Genomic DNA, 23,424 nt, shown 5'->3' with positions numbered 1-23,424 from the left:
CTCCCCACCCCTCACATTGTGGTATTTCTTCCCAGTATCCCATCTATCCCTGCCCTCTGGCAGTGGGAAGCCATTCTGCCTTGTCCTGTCCCTTCAGGCCCTTGTCCAAAGTCCCTCTCCAGCTCCCCTGGAGCCCCTTTAGGCACAGGAAGGGGCTCTTAAGGTCTCCTGGAACCTGCTCTTCTCCAGGCTGGACAACCCCAGCTCTCCCAGCCTTTCCCGGTTCTTACACCACTGCCAACGCTGCCCCCAAACACCCACGGGTGGGCCATGCCTCGGGCCCCGCTCCCTGGCAGCTGCCCCCCGGTGCTGGGGCCGTGCCCCAGAGCAGCAGGGACAGCCGCGCACCCCGAGGGTCCCCGAGGGGCAGCACAAAGCCAGCCGGCTCCCCGTGCCGGGATCATCCGGAGCGTGTTCCGGAACGGCCTCCCGGGAGGCGCCAGCCCGGCTCCCGAGCCCCGGTTTGAGGGGGGGACGGGGCACCCGAGCACAACGTGCGGGGCCGGCGCCGCGGGGCCCACGCGCGTTCGCAGCGAAACCGGCGCCTCAGGGGAGCCCGGGGCGGCAGCGTCGGCCGGGCACGGACAGGGGCATGGAGCGGGTACATCCCCGGGACACGGAGCGGGGCACGGACAGGGCATGGAGAGGGCAGATCCCCGGATACAGACAGGGGCATGGAGCGGGTACATCCCCGGGGCACGGACAGGGCAAGGAGCGGGCAGATCCCCGGATACAGACAGGGGCACGGAGCGGGTACATCCCGGGCACGGAGAGGGGCACGGAGCGAGCACAGCCCCCCCCGGGGGACTAGACCCCTCCCTAGCAGGACCCGACCCCGCCCAGAGCTCCTGGGGGCGGGGCTGGCCTTGCTGCGCACTGTGTTCTGATTGGCTGGCAGGGTCATCGCCCCGCCCACGAGTTATTTCGGAAGGATTTTTGACACCGGGTCGTACTCCTCTGTCCACAGGGGGCGGCCATTTTGTTTCGCCCGCCATCTTATGAAAGGGCGCAGCCATTTTGTGAAACGTCATGCCGCTCTGTGATTGGCTGGCAGCCGTCTCGTGACACCAGGGCACCCACGTGATCGCAGGCACCCTCGTGATTGGCTGCGCGCTCCCTCTGGCCTCAGATAAGAATTAGACGTGTGTGAGGAACTGTCATTTAAGGGCGTGTTTAAATACGTGTGAGACATTTTTTTCTCTATGTGTTATGCATTTATTTATATATGTAACACTTTACCCCGTATTTGTATGTATATATGTATGTATTGCATATATATGTATTTTAATATATGTAATGAACATATGTAAGTGCATTTATGAAGCTGCAGATTAGGTAATTTAAATATATTTTATATATTTTAATATAAATTACATGATACTGTATAATAATATATAAACACATAATTATTATTTATATTTATTATTACGCAACTAATATACATGGTGTCTATAATCCCCAGCTATCACACGGGTGAGCGGGTGCAGCCCAGGGGGTGGGTGCTCTGCCAGCCCCTCACACCCGCAGTGACCACAGAGGGCACAGACACCTGCACAGGGGGCAGAAACCCCCCTGCCTGCCCACCCCACCCTGAGCCCTGTGACCCCCTGCCCAGGGATGTGGTCCCTTACGGACCAGACGGGGTTGGTTTTAGGGTAAATAACCCACTCTCTGTACTCCTGGGAGCTCCTCTCTCTGAGGGGCAGCAAACAAATGAGTGAGGTGGGCACAGCCCCCCGAGCCCGCAGCTCCCTGCCCACCCAGCAACCCCACCCTGGGCCGTGACTGTCACTGAACAATTTGGGGGGCTGGGCTGATGCTCACTGACCCTGGAAAGGGGCAGCTCTCCAGGACAGCTCCCAGCAGCAGCCTCAGACACTCTGGGAAGAGTAAATAAAACAAAAATTTTAAAAGTTAAAACAAACCAACCAACCAACCAACCCCAAAATCCCACATTTCCCTGGTACTCCCTAAAACGGTATCTTTACAACCCTCCCAAAAACCTGACAGTGCAACACAACAGTGTTTCTACCCACGCAGAATCATCAAGGTTATAAAAGGCCTCCAAAGTGAGAGTCCAGCCTTCACCACATCCCCCAACCTCACTGACCTCTGTCCCCAGGTGCCACACCTGCACCCCTTTTGAACCACTCCGGGATGGTGATCAGCATTGCCCTGGGCAGCCTGTGCCAGGGCCTCACCACCCTTTCCATGAACAAGCTTTCCCTAATATCCCATCTCCTCTGGCACAACTTGAGGCTGTTTCCTCTTGTCCTGTCCTTTTATCCTTGTGAGAAGAGCCCAACCCCCCGACCCCCCAACCTGATGTCGAATTTGAATCATTCTTTGATGGGAATCCAGCCCCACATTTCAGAATTTAGGGCTGTGGGCAGAAACATCTCATGGACAACCTAGGACAGCACACAATGCTCAGACAGCATTCAGGATTTCACTTTTATTTATTTTTTGCCTTCTGGATCGCCAACACTCTCACTGAAACCTCTGGGATTCCACCTCCACCCCCACGACAGTAGCATACAATCTCCCAACTTGTTCAAACATGTGAAGAAAAAAAAATCCCCAGCAAGATCCCTCAGGATGGGACAAAAACCTTTAGTGTGAGGGGGTGGCAAAATATCGCATAGTGGCAGCTCTGGCTCTGAGAAGCCAGAAAAGGAGACCTACAAAGGGAAAAACGGGCTAAAAAATATTTAGCAATCCTTCCTCTACCCAGAGAGCAGGGAGATAAGGAAAAAATAGTCATCTGCTTACACACAGGGTATATATTTTTACACACACTTTTACACACATCTAGATATAGTACATGTAAAAATATATGCTATACATCTGCCCACCCTCACCCAGGCGTGTCCCACCTGCACGGTGTGCATGGGCAGGTATACGTGTGTAGGAATTACTATACAGGTACTACTAAGTGTATATGTGCATATGTACACATCGTACAGGCTGGTGGCCGCCCCTGCCTCCCTCTCTGTACACACACAGATCACCCACCCCAGCACCAGGACGCTCCCCCGCCCTCCCCCGGCCCCAGCCCACTCAAACAGGTCCCCCAGTGCAGCAGCTGCTTTCTTAACAAGCAATTCAAGGGAAGGAACTTGGGAAAGGGACGAGGAGAAAAATCAAAGTGATGTGGCTCGTGCTTTGTGGTCCTTCAGCTCCGCTTTTATGCCTGGAGGAGGGTCCAGCTCTCAGGATCAGCTGCTCACTGTCCCTTCCCCCTGTGTCAGTTATTGCACGTTTGCTTCTGGGCTGCATTTCAACCCCTCTGTACATTCTACAGGCCCCACCATCTTCTCCCTCCCACCCCCAATCCTTGCCCACCCCAATATCCCATCCCAAGGAACACAAACCCCGAGGAAGGCTGCTGGCTGGCAGAGTGCAGCAGGAGTACACACCAACGGGTGTTCTCTGCGGGGAGAGGGGTTTGGAACATGGGAACTGAAGCCATGCAAGGTGGGGAGAAAGGGAGCAGGGGGAAGGAAAAATAAAGGATGAGAAGGGCAAAACAGATCTAAGGAGGAGGAAGAATACAGCATGGCAAGTGCTCAAGGCTTCATATTTTCTTGTCCTCTTCTTGTAAACGAGCTAGTAATTTTCATGAGATAGAACAAGTAAAAAGACTGAAGTTCCAAGTCGAGGGGCTGGAGTTCCCAGGAGTCTGTCCAGTCTGTTCAGCGACACCACAGCCAGGGAGAAAACGAAGGGCATTTTTTTCTTTTTCTTTTTGTGTGGTTTTTTTTTTCTTTTTTTTTTTGTTAAAATCTTCATTACTTAAAGCTGAGAGAAAAAAAGCCAACTCAGGAGCCCTTTTCAAGGATGGCTCATTGTCTCTAGACTGAATAAATCACACTAGTTTCAAGAGAACCTTTTTTTTTCCTTTTTAATGACTTATAAAACCCACCCGGTGCCGTGCTGCGCCCGTGGCTCAGAGGCGGGTCTGTGCCTCGGGGACGTAGATCTCGATGCTGTCGGCGCTCTCGGTGGCCGAGTTCTGCCGCACCGACGCCGCGCGCTTGGCCGCCATCAGCCGCTTCCGCGCCTCCTGCCGCTGCTTGTCCGAGTCGGAGCCTTTGTCCCGGTTCAGCTGCGATTTGGACTTGGCCGGCTTCTTTGGCACTGGAGGGGGTGGTTTCTTCTCTTCCTTTAAGGAGACAGTAAGGAAAACCCCAAATCTAAAATAAACATGCACAGACAGACGCCTGCTCTGACCTGGTGGGGACCTTGGGTGTGAGGGACTGAGAATGAGATCCAGTGTCAGGGGAGAGAAGCAGGAGCAGCTCTCGAGCAAAACACCTCAAAACCAGCTGCCCCAGTTTCTAGAGATGTGCCATTTCGCATTTCACAGTCATAGAATGTCTTGAGTTAGAAAGGACCTACAAGACTCATGGAATCACAGAATGGTTTGGGCTGGAAGATCATCCAGTTCCACCCCTCTGCCATGGGCAGGGATACCTTCCACTAGACCCTGTTCCTCCAAGCCCTGTCCAAGCCCTTCCAGGGATGGAGTCCACAACCCAGAGGTTGATGATCCACAACCAGGATCACCCTGTCCTACACAGGACACCTCAACAATCCCACCATGTCCTGGAAAGTGCTGTCCAAACGCTCCTGGAACTCTGGCAGCCTGGGGCTGTGATCATTCCCTGGGGAGCCTGTTCAGTGCCCACCACCCTCTGGGGGAGGAACCTTTCCCTGATATCCAACCTAAAGCTCCCCTGACACAGCTCCATGCAGCTTCCATGGTACAGGAGCCTTCTGAGGTGGCCTGGAGTTCAGGGGCTGCATCCGGCCGAGTGGGAGGTCAGAGCACAGCACAGGTGGCATCACTTGATCTGGAACTGCAAAATTTTAATATGCTGCCCTGCCCTGAGCCACAGTCCCTTCCTACTCTTACCTGCAGAGTCAGGGACACCACCTCTTCTGCATCAAAAGGTTCCAGTTGTTTTTTACACTACTCAGGCACTAAGAATAGTTAAACCCATTCACCCACTGCTGGGAACACTAGAGGCCCCTGCAGCACTGCTCACCACTCTGGGCTCTCTCCATCCCAACACCTTTTCCCCTTGTACAAAACTGTTCCCACTATTACTCAAGGGGAATGGCTTCAGTACCTTGCAAGGCTGTGAGACCACACAAGTGCCAGATGGTGAGAGCCCTTGAGAGCATCTCTCTGCAGACAGAAATAGATACCCAAAAGTGTCTGCAAGGTGCTCTGGCCACTCTCCAGTGCCCCACACTCACCTTTCTCTCTGGTGTCTCTGCCAATTGCCAGCTATTCGCTTTCAGGTGGTACAGCTCGTCAAACTTCATGCTGATGTCTTCAATGGACAACTGAAGGAGATCCCAAAATCCGGCCAAGTCCTGGGCTGTGGGTCTGGGATTGGCATTAGGGTTCTAGAAAGGAAAACATTAAAAAAAACCCCTTTGAGAACAAACATTCCTCTACCCTTTTATGCCTGCCTGCAACCAAAACCATCAAGAACCCACAGGAGACACGAGCACTGAGCATGCAGACACCCAAAGTCATCATTTACAGCCCAAACCATTTCTGCCAAGCTCAGGAAGCAGAGATACTGACTGCACTTCTCCTACAGCAGCCTGAAGAACAACCCTGAAACAGACACTCTCTGCTGGCACTAATCCCACAGCAGGAACCCCCAAACCCCCACCTGAAGGTCCCCAGCATGGGAATCAAAGCCAGGACACTGGTTTTGTACATAGAGATCCTGATTTCAGGGTGGGAAATACTGGAAATGGACAAACCATGATGCAAACAGCTCTGATGCCTGGAGAATTCACATACAGCTGTACAGCACTCCAAGATGCCAAACAGAGCTTTCATGAGCAAAATTACTTTGCTCCATTTCCCCCCAAAACAATGTGAAAGCACCAGTACTTCTTGGGCTAGGGTAAAAATTTTTAAGTAGCTTAAGTTTCTTCCAGGAACAGGTTTTTCCCAGTTCCCAGACAGCTCAACTGCCATCGTCGGCCCTGGAAAGCCTGGGATCACATTGGAGCAACTCAGCACAAAGCTCTGCTCACAGCCTGGCAGCTTGTGGTGCTGCTGCTCAGCTGTGATCAGCCAGAGATCAGCAGGCAAATGCTCAGCACTTTACCCCCTCCTTCTCACGTTTCTCTGGGATTATTTTACATGTAAAGGGGAATTCACCTCTGAGAAAGTTGGCAAAATCCATAAAGCTTGAGGGGAAAAACAAACCCACAGATTCCATCAATCCGCATTAGCCTGTTCAGCTCTGAACAAGGGCAAACCTACATTCCCTTTGCAGAAATCGATTCCTAGTGCTGTGTGACCAGTGTGACAGTCCTGTAGGGACAGTTTTACCAACCACATCAATCACACACAAAGGAAGCATGTTTGGTCAAGAGCAGGCTTTCCTAACAGTCCCTCCTCTTCAGCCAAACCTCAGAGGTTCAGCCCAAAAAGCCTCTGAGAAGCAGCAGGTTAACCCAGCCCTCACCCACCGTGGCATGGATCTGAGGCTACAGCTGCACTGGCCTTGTTTTCAGTGACAGCAGCCTGTTAACACCTCACCGTGTTCCTGTAGTGCTGTTGAAGCAGATACATCTCCCTCTCAGAAACCAGAAGAGACAGATCCAGACTCACCAAGTTTTGTTCACAGAGGCCGTGGAATTGCTGGAACTTCTGTGACATTAGTAATTGTGCACTGCCCACTGCACTCAGGACTTTTCCTAAGACTGTGCATGAGAAAAAAAAGAAAAAGACCTCAGTTGAACAGAGTATTAATTGCAGCAATAAACTCCAGTGTTTCTGAAGCAAAGAAACGCTCAAGTTATTAGAAAAGCAGTTTCAGAGACTGTCGGGCACTAACTGCTCTCAGGGAAAGATGATGTTTTGAAACTACATTTGTCTTTACCATCTATTAATGGCAGGCCACAGGCAGACCAGGCTGAGGACATTACAACCCCCGAGATGGTAGAAAGTTCTTTAAACTGCCCTCAGCCCCTCAGGAGCCACCAGCACCACCTCAGCGAGCAGCTCTGCTGGCACCTCCTCACAGATCACATCCTGCTCTTCCACCCCTGCACGAGGTGAAGGTGGCAAGGGGCAGGAGACCTGTCTCCAACCTCCTGTACCAGCAGCGATTAACACACTGGGGACAGGGCTTATAACACCCAGGACTTCATGCTCCTCTTAACAGGTTTTTCCAAGCAGCCTTTGGGCATGGCAACATTCCTCTGCTCATTAGTGCAAATCCACTGTTTGGGTTCTTCCCTTCCAAAGGCCGGTTCAGAGCCTCCCCCACCCTGGGGCCTGCAGCTACATCACTAACAGGGACCAACTGAGCCCCACTCTCCCCCTGCTCTGCTGCTGCACCTGAACCAGCTTGGAGTGCTTGGAAACCTTAGCGCAGCGAGTGTGTGCTGGGCTCACCCACACCCACCAAGGGTTTGCTTACAGGATCTACCAGCAGACTGTTCTTAGAGGTCACACAGGTCTTGGTGACTTTCCTTGCTAGAGCACTCCTGCCACAAGTCAAAGCAGGTCACCCCGAGGCAGGGAGATCCCTGGCAAGGCCTGTCCCCTCGGCAGCCAGGGCAGCACCACAGGGCAATCGGATTAGGCATTAGCTCCCTGAGCCCCAGCAGTGACAGTGAGCTAAAACTGAGCCTCACCTTTGTTTCACCTTTTCCAGGTATTACAAACATAAAAACCAGACTCCATACAAAAATCCTGCCCTCTGCAACCCTGTAACCCACTCCTGTCTCTCCATATAGGCATGATTCCCACTGCAAAAAGCCATGTTTTGTCAACTCAACTGAAAATAATGAAACAAGCCCAACTGCGGCTGAACCCAGTAATATCGAGTGGCCTTGTGCTCCCTGTGCATATGCTTTTGGTGCATTCAGCACAAATTCACTGAGGTTTTCCCATATGAAGAAACCTCCACTTTCCTATAAAGACCAGTTCATTAACTGAACATATCAAACAAGCTCAGAAGTTGTGTTCATTTTGTCCCACTGCCAGCTAAGCTTTTCCCTGTTTGAATGTAATGGGTAAGGCAGGGAGAGATCCCACAGTCTCTCTGAAAGCTTTTTCTGTTTAACTTTTTTCAAGATTAAATCCATTTAAGCTTTTAACAGTTTTGAGTAGTCAGAAGCCACATCATCCTGTGCATGTCTTACATGCTGCATCACAGCCTTATTTCTTATTCCATTTGCTAGAGGAAGTTATCTTATCCTTTCCAAGGAAAGTGTTCCTTATCCCATTCTCACCTCCCTGCTCTGCCTCAGCGGGCTACCAGTAATTTCACAGAATCAAGGAATGGTTTGGGTCGGAAGGCCATCTCATTCCAACTCCCTGCCACGGCCAAGGACACACCTTCCACCAGGCCAGGTTGCTCCAACACCCCCCACCCAACCTGGCCTTGCTCACTTCCAGGGACGCGGCAGCTACGATTTAACTGCAGAAAGCTGACCCAACACCCAGTTACAGGTGCTGCCAGGCTGCTCCAGTTCAGAGGCTGCCAACACCCACCTTCCTCAGAGAGATTGTTCTCTTTGGTCTCCTGGTCCATCTGACGGCACCAGCCTTCCAAGCGCTCTGTCTCTGCCTGCAGCAGCTTCAGGAACCAGAACCCATCCCGCCGGCAGGCCCCGGGCTGCGCGGGCTCTGACGGTGACGTGGAGGTCTCGAGCCAGGGGTCAGGAGGAGGAAGGGAAGAAGGCTCCAGGGCCGGGTCATTGTTTTCTCCATAGGAGAGGTTTCTCTTAATCTGTGAGGGCTTGGCTGGTTGCCTGGTGGTGGCATCAACACCAACGGAGTTGTTGTGCTGGGGGCACTCAGCAAGGCTTCTCTCAGATGATTTACAGTTGGAGTTATTGGGCTCCTGCGTCTCAGAGTCTGTGTCCTGTTTGGAGGACATGCTGCGAGAGTGGCTGTTTCTAGAGAGATCAAAAGCAAACATTCAATAGCAGGACTCGACCTGGCCAGCCTCCCACACTGACAGTGAAATCCATTTGGTTTATGCCTGCAGCGGAGCCTCACCCTGCCCCTCCTCACACACAGACACACCACACACTCAGACAGACAGAATTATAAGGTTGCCTGCTTACTGCGATCGGCCGTTCAGACGAGAGGGCTGACGCACGTCTATAATTACAGCTTGTAGTTTTTTATTTTTTATTTAATTTCAAGCTCCTATTGATTTGGCTGTTACAGAACAAGTGCTTTTTGCAGCGGATATGTGCTGTGGAGGAAGAGCTCTCCGTGGGCCCCATTCAACACCACTCACTGGCACAAAGCAGGGAAGAAAGTCTAAGCAGAAGTGGGGGAAGCACAATTTAAAAGAAAGAAAACTACACAAGGTTGCGTCTCACTTACCGCCACTCGTCCTCTACCTGTACCCCGATGGACTGGAATTTGGTGGCTGGTGGAGGAGGCTCCTCTTTTGCCACTGGCTGAAGGCAGTCAACCTTATTAAACAAAAAAAATACAGACAAAAACAGACACAAGAACTTGCTGCTGGAATTCACATTAGTAGACCAGGGTGCTGCACACACACAGAGCAATGCTGACACCACACGCCAACGGGAGGGTTGTCTAAGGAGAGCCATGAGGCTACTGCTCAGCTCTGCTCCCACCTGAGGATCAGGGCTGTGTCCTGCCAGGTTGCTGCCAGGTACCTGCTCTAAAAGCCCACCCACCTGTGTCTGCACAGCTGGGGCAGGGCCGTGTGTGCCATCCCACATGGGCAACGGCCAAGGGATTCAAGTGGGGACAGAGAGCTGATTGAGACTAACAGCAAAGCTCTGCTTCTTCTCTCCCAGGGATTGACACCCTCCACAGCTCCGCATAAGAGAGTTAGAAGGTTTTAGGAAAGAAATCTAGGTGGCTTTGGAACTAGCTGAGAGAAGAGAAGAAGATGGCACTCAGCCTCTCAGTGTACATTCTCTCACCTTGCTGCCCTTTCAGGAGGTGTTCTGCCCCACCAACCCTGCAGAGAAGCCTCACGGTCACCTGTACCTAACTTGCCTGGTAGCCTTGCCATTAAGCTGATGGAGGACTTGTTCAGCACACACACGGTGGCTCAAAGCTCAGATCCTATGTTTAAAGCTGCCCAAGTTCCCATCTGCAGGAAACAGCCCTGAACCAGCATCTGGGACAGTACAAGAGGTAGCAGCCACCTGTAACTAAGAAACCTGTCCCCAGAGGGTACAGCTCCAGAGGATGCTGTTTTGCTGACTAAAGCACGTATTTACATGGGTTCCCATTTGACCATATAATCAACAGCTCATTTCCACTGATTTCCACAGAGTTAAATGCTTCCAGGAAGGGAAGCAGCAACCCGGTGGGAACAGCAGGCAGCAAGGAATTGGTCCCTCCTGCCTACAGCCCTGGGAGCATCTGGCACTGCAGCAGCCCACCCCACGTGGATGTCATGCAGAAGGACCCATCTCTCAGGAGCAGGCTGATGGGAAGGAGTACACGCAGACCAGCAGCAAAAGGCCTCTTCAGAGGTACTCACTCAGTTAACATGGTCCCACTGCTCTAGGAAACACTAAATTTGTACTAAAAGAACTTAGTCCTTTCCGGGCTGTTATGGGAAGGTCCTACTGTCCCTCACCCCGGGAACACAGGCAGTTAGTCCAACAAGGCAGTGAGTGTCTCTTGCTATTCTAAGTGAGCTCAGATGCACACTTGGTCACAGAAAAGGCACATGCTAAACGGATGGGGTAAGGACATTCCTTGGGACAAAGGAGAACAAACTATTCCATACTTGTATTCCTATAGACGACAGCTTTCTTTTGGGGATATTCTCCACTTTAGGCTCTTCGCTAGTCAGAGTCCCTTTGTCACTTTTCAAAGTTGCATTTTTCTGAGGTAACTCTGGAGTGTCTCTGGCTGGAGTCACGACGCTCCCCCTTGTCACACTGGGTGTCCTGGTGCTGTCCAAGCTGTCTGAGGAATTACTGAGCCCCGACTGGCTGGTCACCTCACTCTTGTGGTCCTGGCTGTCCAGGTAGGTGTCCTGGGCCGATTCAGTGCTGCTCTGCACAGTGACAGAGATGAACGGCTTTGATGTGGTCCGTGGTGGGACAGGAGGTGGAGTCTTTTTATATGCCACTAGGCATGATGAACCTGCAGTGATGGAGGTGGGAAGAATGGAGAATGCAAAAGACAGATTGGAGAAAGAGATACAGTGAAAGAGAAAGAAAAAGCAGGTCAGTCACAACATTCAAGAGGAGCCTCCAAGCAGCAGCTGGAGGCAGAGATGCAGAACCAGCCCACAGCCAGCAGCTCACACTGGGGACCCAAACTGAAGCATAGGGGAAGCAGAAGGCAGAGCCAGAGCTAGCTTGCAAAAGAAGTCAAAAGGAATACCATGATGTGTGAAAATCTGGAAGTAGAGAAGAGGGATAGAAAAGCCTCCCAAGAATGCTACAGGGTTTGGCAGGTGTAAGCCTCCACGGGGGGGGGAAATATTCTTTGTCTAAACCCTATGTTTCAGTGTCCTAGAACAGCCAAGTGTCTCAGTTCTTTGTCCCATCAGTTGACAAGTTTCAGTGTCTGGATCAGGGTGATGTTTTTTCCTATAAAAATGGAAAAAAGCCGTAAGTATGTTAGATGCTGATGGCAGGAACACATCTGAAGTACCTGACAAACCTGGCTGCTATGCACTAGAGGAGAAGACATCATCTGGACACAACAGCCCAAGAGTAGCTACTCCGTGACCCCAGTTCCAAGTGGTAGCGAGGCTGGGGACGTGCTCAGCAGGAGCAGAGCACACGTATCCATCACATGTACGGATACACACGTGGCTGGCCACACGGATCAGAGGAGCACTCACATGAACGTGGCCACAACCACAGCCTCATCCTGCTCCTGTCACTGGCTTGACGGGATGCAAGTCCGCTGAGGAAAATACATGTGAAAGGTGGATACTGCAGGCATGTTTAGGCCCTCAGTCTGCCAGGGATATACAAGCCCCTGAGGCCACAGTCCCACTCCAGCTGCTGTCTAGCCAGGACAGGCTGCAACGGGCAGGACGTGGCCAAACACTGACCAGCCACCTAAACACACACAACTGACCCCTTTTATCCCCTTACCCCTGTACTTCCCCCTCTTTGTCTTCGCCAAATCACCAAATGCTCTTTCTTATCCTACCTTCGGTGTCTCCCATGAAGTCCTGTGCAATCCCAAACTTCTTTTCCTCTGCACCCAGTAACGCATCCCAGCCCGTGACAGCAGCCTCCCCAGTCTGAAAGATCTGCAGTTTCTCCCCATGGCTCACAGTGACAGGCTCAGACCCGGGCACCGAGGCTGAGGTTCTGCTGGGACAAGCCCAGGAGGGGCCTAGGCAGGGTGTTCAGTGCTCAGGGGTTCTTGGCTTGGTGACCCACCTGCCGTAATCTGTCCCTACTCTGAGGTTGTGCAGATGGGCCTGTGATGGCCTCTGGAATCAACCTGGGAGGAGCCCAGCAGGGTGTGATTTGTGCTTCTGCTGTTGTCTGAGCCTTCATGGGTGTGTGGAGCAGCTCTGTCACATCTAACACTGCCCTGCTTCTGGGCATCATCAGAGAGGCTCCATCACCCTCTCTCCTTACACAGCACTGCCCCACCACTGCTTCACCTGCTGGGGGGCCACATTTCCAGAGCAGGAAAAGGTGCTGCTGCCACGTTCTCCCCAGGGGCCTTGAGGTCTATGTGGCTGTGGCACGCCGAGCCCTCTGGTCCCACTCCCCTGGCAGAGTGCTAGAAGATTGCATGGATGAGGGTTTTAGGGAATCCCTGACCAGACAGCCCAGGGTTACCCTTCTCTTGCCTCAGTGTCTGGTGGTGGGGCACAGCCAGGCTTTGTCCTGCAGGTTGGGCAGAAGCTTTGCTGCTCTAGGTTGGGACAGATCAGCTCCATGACCACCCCGGGTCACAGAGAGCCAGGTTGGCCTGAGCTGTACCTTACACATAAAAAGCAAATAATGCATCACTGCCTCTGGATGTGGTGAGGCAGCACATCACTGAGGCACAGCTACAGGGCACCCCTTTCCTGCATCAGTGACAAACCAAGTGTCCCCATGTCACTGCAGTTCAATGATGTGGGAAGCTCCGGTGGTGGCAGCGATGTCACTCTCCTTGGTTCCTTGTCCCAATCCATAGTCCTTGGTCTCCAATAAAGGGGTTCTGTCCCTCCAACTGAACACCCATGCACTATCTTGGTCCATGCATGCCTTTTCCCAAGCCCTTGACAGGCTGATGTTGTCAGGTACCAGTTCAAACCCTGCCAGGTCACCCAGCACCATAGAAGAGCTGTACAAACTTAAAACCAGTTCTTAAGTGTTTTCCTAGTACAGCTCTGATGGCTCCATGAGCTGTCCAGGCTCCAGGGAACCCTTAGGTTCCCTGCTTCAACCCATATTCCCTGATCTCAGTAAAGTTTTGCACCTCAAATTGCAAGCTCCTACATCCCAGTCCCACATACAACCTCGCCAAAACCTGTGGAGATATATATATATATGCAAATACAGATAATTTTCATTAAACAATACTCCTAATTTTACCATTTCCATTCCTTAAGTAACCACCAGCATATTAAAAAATTTAGTACCAGATTAGACCAGTCCCCTGTTAGGAATTCTTTGACTATTTAGGAGCACAAGGACAGGAAGAGGTACCTGCTGCTGCCCAGCATTCCCTCCACCCCCAAACTGCTTCCTGCATAGCCCTGGGGAGCTCCCAGCAGGGCACCTGACAGATGTTTTGATGTTTCAGGACAATTAAACAATCTGTTCTATGGATAGTTTTAGCACAGTTAACTGAGAAGTAACAAATGAACCTGATCCGAATAGATTACAGGTACGGAAAGGGATATTTTAGGTGACAGGAGAATCCTGGCAGCTCCTATTCCTGTCCAGACAGCTGCCTGTGCTCACTGTGGAGCCTGAACACACTTGAGGGGCATCCGAGAGGGAGATCTCAGCTGCCTCAACTGTTTCCAATGGGACCAGAGCCAGACCTAAGCAATCCTAGGAGCTGTATTCCCTGTGGAGCAACTGCACTGCTCCACCCTGGCCCTTCGTGACAGTATTTGAATGTGCTTGTATTTACACATCCCAACATTTACTGTATTAACAGCTGGAGTTACACTGCAAAGGAGGAACCTAAATGGGAGGTATTACAGAAGGAGGAGATCTGTGTTTCCAAAAGCATTTCTGTTCCCCAAGATGCTGAGCAGCCCTGACATGACACGGTGCTGCCTTGTGTTACTGTACCAGGGCTACAGCAGCTACAGGCCAGGGCAAGCCACAGCCACTCACATCGGTGAAAACATGCCCATGTGCCCCTTCAGTCAGTACCTCCCCACTCCATGTGGCCTCTGTCCTTCCCCAGGGACAGTGCCCAGCCCACAAACAGCACAGAGTCCCCTGCCACCCACGGCTCTGTGACACCGTCTGCCTCAGGGCTGGACTGCTGGCAGCACTCTGGTGGCTTGGCTGGCACCTTCCTGAGGAGCTCAGCTCAGGTTTCCCAGCTGCTGCTGACACCAACAGGGCTGTAACTGGGGAAAGGAAATCGATGGCTATCTGATATTGAACAGTGCAGCGAGGCAAAACAAGGGGAGGGCACAGCAGCACAGCAAGGCAGGAGTTCCTGGGGGAGATCAGGAGTGTTCAGGGTCAGTAACTAGACCCAAATTCATTCTCCCACCTACCAAGAGACAGCACAAACTGCTTGTATTGCTCTATTTACAGAGGGAAACTGCAGGATCCCTTCGTGCCATCCCACTCGACTGAAGGGCAGCACAGGCTCTGCTAGAAGGGAAACACCCAGTACCAACAAAACACACCCCTGCTCATGTATGTGTGGTCAGAGGGTTGACTATGAAAGCTATAAGTTTAAGGCTCTAAGAAACATTGCAAATGAAAAATGCAAAAAGATCAGGAGTTTTGAAGAGTTAGGGATGCATTTATTAATGCAATTGCAAATTAACCCCACTAAAACCCTCTGCAACCATAAAACAGGACTTCTGAATGCCCAGCAAACCCAGAAAACACCCCCTCCCTAAAATGTGTTTCAAAAGCACAAGTCAGAGCAAGCCCACCTAGAACAGTCTGCCCCTGGCCCTCAACACAACTCTTAACTAAGGTTTAGTGTTTCTCGCATCTGTGGGAAGAGACAAATATACTGGGGAAGCCAACAGTGTTTCCCCAGGAACCCCAGGCAGCATGCTCTCCTTGCTCAGCCAGTGCTGACTTACTCCTCCAAAGGGCTACAGCACATCAGGGCACAGATCTGCTCTGGAGCTGCTGCAGTAATGCTGCTCGTGCTGTAATGTGGAACTACAGTCCCCACGGGTACTGGAGCAGCCACACACTTCTGCAAAACTGTCAGCTCAGTCTGCCCGGTAACATCAGCAAACACCCCAAAAAGGTGCAAAACAACAAGGAAGTGTGGAAGGTGTGCTTAAGTTTCCAGCTAGGCTCTTCCTGCTCACAATCTTCTAAGGCTTATTTCAGCAAGTTGTTAGAATTTAAAAGGTGCTGTGGATAATTGATTTTGGGGGGAGGGATGTCTGTTTATAGCCTTCCTTCTGTCATTACTTTTAGAAAGCAGCGAGTTTCCAAATTAGCACCTTCCACCTGCCCTCCGGGGCTTGGGCAATCCCCACTGATGAGGAGCTGTGTCTGCAGAGCCGTACACTGGACAGTATTCCAAGACACTCAAAAAACAGTTGGGCATGCTGGGATCCCCTCCCTGTCCTTCCAGACAGCCAGGCATTTGCTTCTTGGAAGACTAAACATAGAGTCACAAGAGAATATTAAATCCAGCCCTGACTCAAGAGGCCCCTGTTCACACCCCATGAGGCTGTTACCTGTTCAGTACCTGGCAGAAGCACCAGGATCACAGCCAAGGTATTTGGGGTCAGATTTCAATATCATAATTGCCCTCAAGTGCGTCTGCATGAAGTGCCCAGTTGTTCCACTGCTCTTGCTTGATTCAGTATAGCCTGGTGACACTTCTAATCATTCCAGGAACTTCTAGGACCTATTCAAACCATCCTCATTTTTGTTACATCACCTCAAAGGTGCCCAGCCACAGTCAGCTGTGCAGGCCAGTTCCACTGCCCTAAGACACCAGCAGGGCTGACTGCTCTCCCTGTCCTGCTCTGTGCATCCCCTCTTCTCCATGGGAAGAGCTTGAAGGAATGACCTCTGTTCCTCACAAAGCAGAATGCCCTGAAGTAATCCCTCCTACAAGACAAGCTCATTTGCCTTTTAAATAAAACAACCCTTGGGAGATTCCATGGCTTTGGGCTGGCCTATGCCATAGGATCTCCCCGCTCCAAGGCGCTGTGTTAGGAGGCAGTTTTCAATAGCAAAGGGAACTGGAACAGCTGCATTCCAAGAAGCCTGACCTCTGATTTTCATCAGCTCAAGGAACACTTCAAGGCTGGAGCTTTAATGAACTGCAGAATGCTTTACATGTAGAGAGTCGAAGTGAAAAGGATCCCCAGTTACAATTACTACTGAACACAATACAGACATTGATTGATTTTATGGTTCACAACAATCCCTTCAGACCTGATTTTTCTCATAAACAACATGTTTCTAGCCATTACAGCCATGGCCAAAGCATACAGGCCTCCTCAAGCCTGTATTTGGTCTACAGAGAAGCTATTTTGAGTATTCTGCAGATTGAATGTCAAGATACCTCAAGATACCTTTGGGATACCAGGTGGAGGCACAGATGAGAAACCCAGCCAAGTCTGGTTAGTGAACAGGAAAATCATAGAAGTCAGATATCATAAATGCTGGGAAGGGACCTTAAAGCTCATCCCATTCTACCTTCTGCCATGGGCAGGGACACCTTCCACTAGACCAGGTTCCTCCAAGCCCCATCTAACCTGGCCATGGACACTTCCAGGGATGGGGCAGCCACAGCTTCTCTGGGCAACCTGTGCCAGGGCCTCATCACTCTCACAAGGAAGAGTTTCTTTCCTAATATCTAACTTAAAACTCTCCTCTTTTAGTTTAAAACCATTTCTCTTTGTCTTATCACTCTCTGTCCATGTAAAAAGTCAGTCTCCCATAAAATTCCATCTGAACACAATGGGAAATCCCTATGAATATGCCATCTCTTGCTCTGACAGAATGACTGTCTTTTGAGTGCCAGAGAAATTTTAAAAGAAGTCTTATGACGCTTAAACAAAACCACTCCTGGAAAGCAAAGTCCAGGGGCTGCATTTGTTCAGAAAGGCAATTTTTGGAAATACTATAAATACCTTCTGCCTCAGTGTTTTCCCTTCATGAACCTTAGTAGCACTGATCTTTGAAAAAAAAAAAAATCTCACCTTGTTTCTAGAGGTAACAGGCACCTGATGGGGAAATGCTGCTGACTGAGTAGGCTGGGGGAACCAGGGAAGGGCCATGGGCTCTCTTGCCAGCCCTCAATCCACACTGCAGTCTGGCCCTCAGCAGCAGCATCCTGGAGTGAGCAGCTCCCACACATCACTATCCAAATCATGTCCTGCCTCCATGGAGGCTGATGGTGCCCACAGAGCCCTGCAGAGTGACCAGCCAGGCAGAGCCCTTGAACTCTCAGATAACCCTAAGGAACACCAACACTTCATCAGCTCCCACAGCCCTTGGCTTTGCTTACTGTACCTGCTGTTTATTTATCATGAAGCTGATTCACAAGCCAGACTGTGCTTTAAGTCAGAGGATAGAACATTCTCCAGGAGCTCCTCCCAGGCAGAAACACCAGGGAAGAGCCCTCATCCATGTGCACTACAACCCTGTGTAAACCAGGCATCCAAATCACCTTGAGTAGTTTGAAGGGGGTCAGTGGAGATATTCAACCTTCCCTTGTTATTGCCCTACCCATCCTCAGCTTTCAGCCCCAGCACAGCTCAGCAGGCAGAGCAGCAGTGCTTGGGCATGGCTAGTGACAACTGGGACAAGGGGACCACTGTGGGCTTGAAGCTTCTCCCACCTTACAATTCTCTTGTTTCCAGAACAGACAACCAGGTCTTGGGCTCTCTGCCCCCATCCCTCCCCACAGGCAATGGGACCTGTCACACCAGTCCCTGGATTCCAGGCACAAGCAAGAGCATCACAGCAGCATCAGGGGGCACAGCAAAGAGGCCACACCGACAGCAGGGGTGTCTGATTTAGGGGACCAAGGAGAGCTGAGGGGCAGCAGGCTGGCATCCCATCCTGGCACCCCAAGGCAGGAGTGTCACTCCTACTACTATAGCTGTTCCTACCACCAGCTATAGGAAGATGAGCAGCCCTCACTCAGGGTTGTACCTCTGTCCCTTTGCCTGACCCAGACAGCTCTGGAATAGCTGTTGTTATTTCCTCTTGAACAGCATCAACTCACTTGTGAGATAAGTACAGAGGGGAGATGCCGTAAGGAGAACCATTCCTCCTACACAAGCTCTTCTGGGAGTAGCCACAATCCAACCCCCACACATGCCTGACCCACACCCAGCTCCCCACTAGCACAGCCTGTACCAGGTTTGCAGGCTGCATTTCAGCAATCTGGCTTTTTGTTGCAGAAAGAAGTAATTTTTTAGCTTTAAGCAAACACCTACTTCCTTAAAGCTCCCTAACGCAGCTGGAGAAGTTGTCACAGGAAGCCCTTCCATGTTTGCAGGAACACAGGATTAAACAGACCTGTGCAAATAAGTCTTTGCTTCCCAGCTGGGAAACCACTTGCAAGTACTGCTCCAGCAAGTACACACACACAGCTGGCAGATCTGTCACCTCGTGCTCCTGTTCAGGTCCAGCACCCATCCTGGTCACAGCACTCCTGCACATCCCACAGGCCCTGCTGGCAGGACCTATGTATCCATCTGGTCTTAGGAAACGAGGGCCTGCCCTGCACTTGCCCAACCACTGGCAAGTATGCAAGCTCTTGGATGCCCCTGAAACAAAAGGACAGGACAAATCTGCAGGAAAAGGACCTCAGACTCAAGGGAGCATCTCTCAAATGCTGAGTCAAATGCAAATACAGAAGGAAAAGGCTCTCTCTGAACATCAGCCATGCATTTGTAGATTAACAGTAGAGCTCTCATCCAGAAATCCATCACAACATACTCTGTACAACCATTTGTGCTGTCTGGTCACCCATGACAGAGATGCCCTTAGGGAGGGCTGCAGGATGTACTATGCAGTGACTCCCAGGGAGTGCCCAGGGCAGGCAGGGGACAGAGGTGGCAGCATCCTGGCACTCAGGGTTGCACAAGCCTCAGCAGCCAGTTCTGACTGGAGACATGGTCCCTGTACTTTGGGAGGGGGAGCAGGAACACTACCCAGGGAAGGAAAAGCTGAAAACTGTGATATCTTTACATGAGAGACCCAGGATTTTTCAATATACCAGAAGTTTGAGCATCCCTGAGATGCTCCAGTTTAGAATTCCTGCACAGGTAAATCATCATAAGCATGGATACACTGAGAACCCAGGGAAGACAAGGCAGCTTGTTTTTTTTTTATTTTTTATTTTATTTTATTTTTATTTTATTTTATTTTTATTTTATTTTTATTTTATTTTATTTTTATTTTATTTTATGTTTATTTTATTTTATGTTTATTTTATTTTATGTTTATTTTATTTTATTTTTATTTTATTTTATTTTTATTTTATTTTATGTTTATTTTATTTTATTTTTATTTTTATTTTATTTTTATTTTATTTTATTTTTATTTTATTTTATTTTTATTTTATTTTTATTTTTATTTTATTTTATTTTTATTTTATTTTATTTTAATTTTTATTTTATTTTTATTTTATTTTTATTTTTTCTTATTATTTTTTATTTATTTTTTTTTAAAAAAAAAAGCCTCTTGTAGGTCATAAATTTAAAAGAGGCATGAAGCAGCAGACAAGACCCCCCAAGAATGCTGGGGGTTAAAAATACAGAACCCCACACTGCTGGCTTCTGACAGATCTGGTCATTCCCCTCTTTCAGCACAGATTGCAGCAGAGTCAGCCTCACAGCAGGCACACAGCAGATGCTACAGGGGATGCCAACCACAGACACACCCAAATCCATCTGCAGCAACTATTACTGGAGCTGCTGTGTTTTAGAAGAGACTGATTTCTCCCCACCCTCCCCAAAGTGATTGTCAGCAGGGGTTTTAAGGCAAGTTGCAGTAGTGGTAGGAAACTCGAGCCTGCTCCAGCCATGCATCCAGCAGGAGTCCATCTGCCCCGAGGCACTCAGGCAGGTCTCCAACCCAGCTAGCACAGGGCAGTGGCCTAAAGAAGCATTCCCTGCTGCTCCCTGCCCAAGGGTTTAATTCATTAACAATAACCAAGGTTCCCCAAGCCAACCATCCTGCCTCAAGAAGTCTCTGGGAAGAGGAACGCCATGGTCCCAAGGGAAGCAGAACTGCATCTCTGATGGGCTGGGACCTGTGTCTGGACCCCAGGGACAGGGCCCCCTTTCCCTCTCACCTGCCAGCTCACCACCCATTTAGTGCTGGCACACACCTTTTTCCAGAGGGGTGAAGTGAAGGGTTGGTCCACCAGTTCAGAGTTCCTTTGCTGTGTGCTGGGACTCAGGCTGTGCTTACCCCCCCTTCCCCAGCACTCTCCCTAACAAGGGACGATGCTTTGGGAGCTTAACACACCAAGAGAGGTGAAGCAGCACAGCTAAAGGGAGCCCAAGCCCACAGAGCCCTGGGATCTCTGAGCATCAGCCACGCTCCTGCAGTCTCCACCAAGCCCAGGGTCCTGCTCCAGGAATTCAGCCATGACAGCAGAACAGTCCCCAGCAGCACACAGGCTGTCCTGCCAGCCTGGGCACGACAGAGTCACCAAGGATTCCTCCAGCTGCCAGATCCTGCCTGGCCCCACCAGCAAAGCCAGGGCTGCAGAGCTGCCAAACCAGCCAAGAGCTCCCCCAGGCAGGCCAGAAGCTCGAGCTGCTCCATGACCACACCCAGCCCTTCTCCAGGCAGATCCCTGGGCACGCAGACCCTACAGCACAGAACAGTAAGCAGAGGCTATCAGAGAAGTGCCAGTGGAATTCAAACCCATGGTAGGTTTTACAAGTGTAGAAAGCTCTTGGCAACAACAGCCCAGCTGGGCTTTCATGCTGCTCTCAGACACACCACTTCTGCCCACTGGCCTTTGTGCAGGGGGTGCAGAACTGGGGGCACCACAGTGCCAAGGGGGCCCTCATACCATGGGACCCAGCAAGACTCACTGCATCACATGGCAGCCTCTTTGCTACAGACACCCCACTGAGCCCGCTCCTCACCTCAGGACCTCTCCACTCACAGCTCCATGCTGGCTTTGACCCTGGCCTGAGGCACGGCAGGCACAGGGGGAGGAAACACGTCCCTTGCTGCAGCAGAGGGGAGATGCTGGGGGGACTGAAGCCTTTCTGTGCACACAGCAACAGCCATTTGAACATATGCTGCTGCTTTTCCTCACCCTAGAGAAGGCAGGGAAGCTTTGCAGATACCCTGCCTACATATCTGGGTCACACAGCAGCTAGCCCTCTCCAGAGGGTCATCAGTAAGGGGCTGAGCTCTGAACCATCCATGCCACAGAGGATTTCTGGAGAGAGCAAACACTTCCATCAGATTGGAACAGGTCACCGCAGCCAGTGCCAGATAAGAGAAAGTGAGACTTGACGGACCGGAGCACACACCACCTCAGAAAGCCCACCCAGGGTCAGCAGCTCAGCACCCCCCCAGGGCTCCAGGAGACATCAGGACCCCTTTAAGTACTCTGAGGGCCACAGCTTAGTGACCACGTATCAGCCTGCACTGAAAGGTGCTGCCACAACAAGAGCAACAACTCTTTCTGCTAATGCACCAAAGCATCATTCACTCCATCCTCCTATTCCAGAGAATTGTACCTGCAGCATCTCACCCAGGTGCGGCAAATAAAGCTCAGGACTAGCACAAGGAACTGTCTACTGGACTCAACCATGAACAGGCTGTCTGCTGCAGCAGCACAACCACTGTGCTCAGGGCAGCTCCAACACCATCAGCCAGTAGACCGGAGACAAGAGTGAGAAGAGCTAACGGAACGAGAGAGAGAAAAGGCAGCTGAAGTTATCTAGAGGTTGGCATTCCAGAGAGTAATTTTCAGTAACAGCACTTATTGCAGGCCCCGTTCCTCCTCGCTTTTAAACACATGCTGTGGCAGTCCTGAAACACTGATTCCCTGGCTATGGGACTGCAGACTCTGTAGCTGCCAACTGCACACTGAAGCTTTTTGTCTGGGCTGGTTTGGGCTCTCTCTGTATGAGAGAGGCCTTGTGCAGAGGAAGAACCACACAAGACATCCCAGACCATGGATAACAGGGGAAGGGAGCACTGGGCTGAACTGGTGACACACAATTCCTGTCACACAGCACTGCGTTTCTCTCCCTGTTTAATGCCGCCTTTCCTGCAAGGTTTGTTCAGGGTTATGGTAGCATAGACATGAAATTAGGGCATAAATGTGAACCAGATGTGAATTAAACAATGCCCCAAGATTGCAGGCTGCTCCCCCTCTCCCTTCCCCACGACAGGATGTTATCCTGCTGCTCTGCAAAGCAGCAAACTGCACAGAACAGGGGAGGCCTCTGGAGAAGACACCAACCTAAGGAATGACAGCGAATTCTCCATGTACCCACTACTACAGCCACTTCTAAGTGTACTGAGGGTATTAGCATTAATTAAAGTGTTTAGGAAAGCTAGTGTAATTAGGCAGGTCTCACTAGTTTTCCTTCAAGCTAGCAGTTTCCAGAATATCCTGCAGAAGTTAAGTCCCACTAGCTAATTATACACTTCATGACATATCCTCTCTCCTCACCATCACTTCACTTCATGCACTGCCACATCACTCAGAGGATGGCATATGTGGATGCTTTTAACTTGCTTCCCTGCCACTGCAGAAGTCCAGGAAATCTCAACACACCTCCTCAAAGTCACAGCCAGTCAAAATCCATATGGCTAGAAATGGCTTAGAAACCATGGTAAACCAAGCCTGTTCTTGTCTATGTCAAAGCTCAGCAGCTTAAATGTGCTATTTCAGGATATGCTGATTGCTAAACCCCAAATCAAGTCATTCCAAGCACCTGCTCACGTGTCAAAGGAGACACACCACAAGTTCTCAATGTACAGGCAGTGGCTGAATCTTGAGCACAACATAAGGGTAATAACCCAAGTCTTGCCCTCTCAGAAAGGTGGATGTGTCAGTCCAGCATGGTACAAATGGCACAATTAGTCTGTGGGAGTTCCCACACACCTCTCCAGCCCAGTGACCATCCTTGCAGCCCACCAGGAACCATTTTGTCCAGGATCTTTTAATAGATGCAGGAACATGAATTGCTCCTGTACAGCAGAATCACACCTAAAGGTTTTGGGCAACCAAGCCCAGAGATACTTCTGTAGTGCATGGAAGGTTTTACAAAA

The 23,424-nt window shown here is 50.6% G+C and overlaps 1 protein-coding gene across 7 annotated transcripts in view; it reads right to left on the bottom strand.

The window, feature by feature from the left end:
- Positions 1-2,440: 2,440 nt before the first annotated feature.
- DLGAP4 (DLG associated protein 4) overlaps positions 2,441-23,424 on the bottom strand; it is a 150,773-nt gene continuing 129,789 nt past the window's right edge. For 6 of the 7 annotated variants that reach the window (XM_027888492.1, XM_027888494.1, XM_027888493.1 and 3 more), the window contains 6 exons: positions 10,785-11,146; positions 9,389-9,480; positions 8,543-8,949; positions 6,650-6,741; positions 5,266-5,418; positions 2,441-4,165 (listed from right to left, as the gene is read on the bottom strand). In XM_027888492.1, the coding sequence (XP_027744293.1) occupies positions 3,950-4,165; positions 5,266-5,418; positions 6,650-6,741; positions 8,543-8,949; positions 9,389-9,480; positions 10,785-11,146 (1,322 nt within the window). In that variant the 3' untranslated portion in view covers positions 2,441-3,949. Of the gene's footprint in view, positions 4,166-5,265; positions 5,419-6,649; positions 6,742-8,542; positions 8,950-9,388; positions 9,481-10,784; positions 11,147-11,389; positions 11,599-23,424 lie in introns of those variants that run through there. The other variant, XM_027888498.1, reaches the window with a different exon arrangement.

This window comes from Empidonax traillii, unplaced genomic scaffold (assembly GCF_003031625.1).
Source record: "Empidonax traillii isolate 1590-97213 ecotype Southwest subspecies unplaced genomic scaffold, ASM303162v1 scaffold239:size738852, whole genome shotgun sequence".
Taxonomy (NCBI): Eukaryota; Metazoa; Chordata; class Aves; order Passeriformes; family Tyrannidae; genus Empidonax; species Empidonax traillii.
Note: the sequence above shows the minus strand (reverse complement) of the source record. Positions and strands in the feature narration are given on the sequence as shown.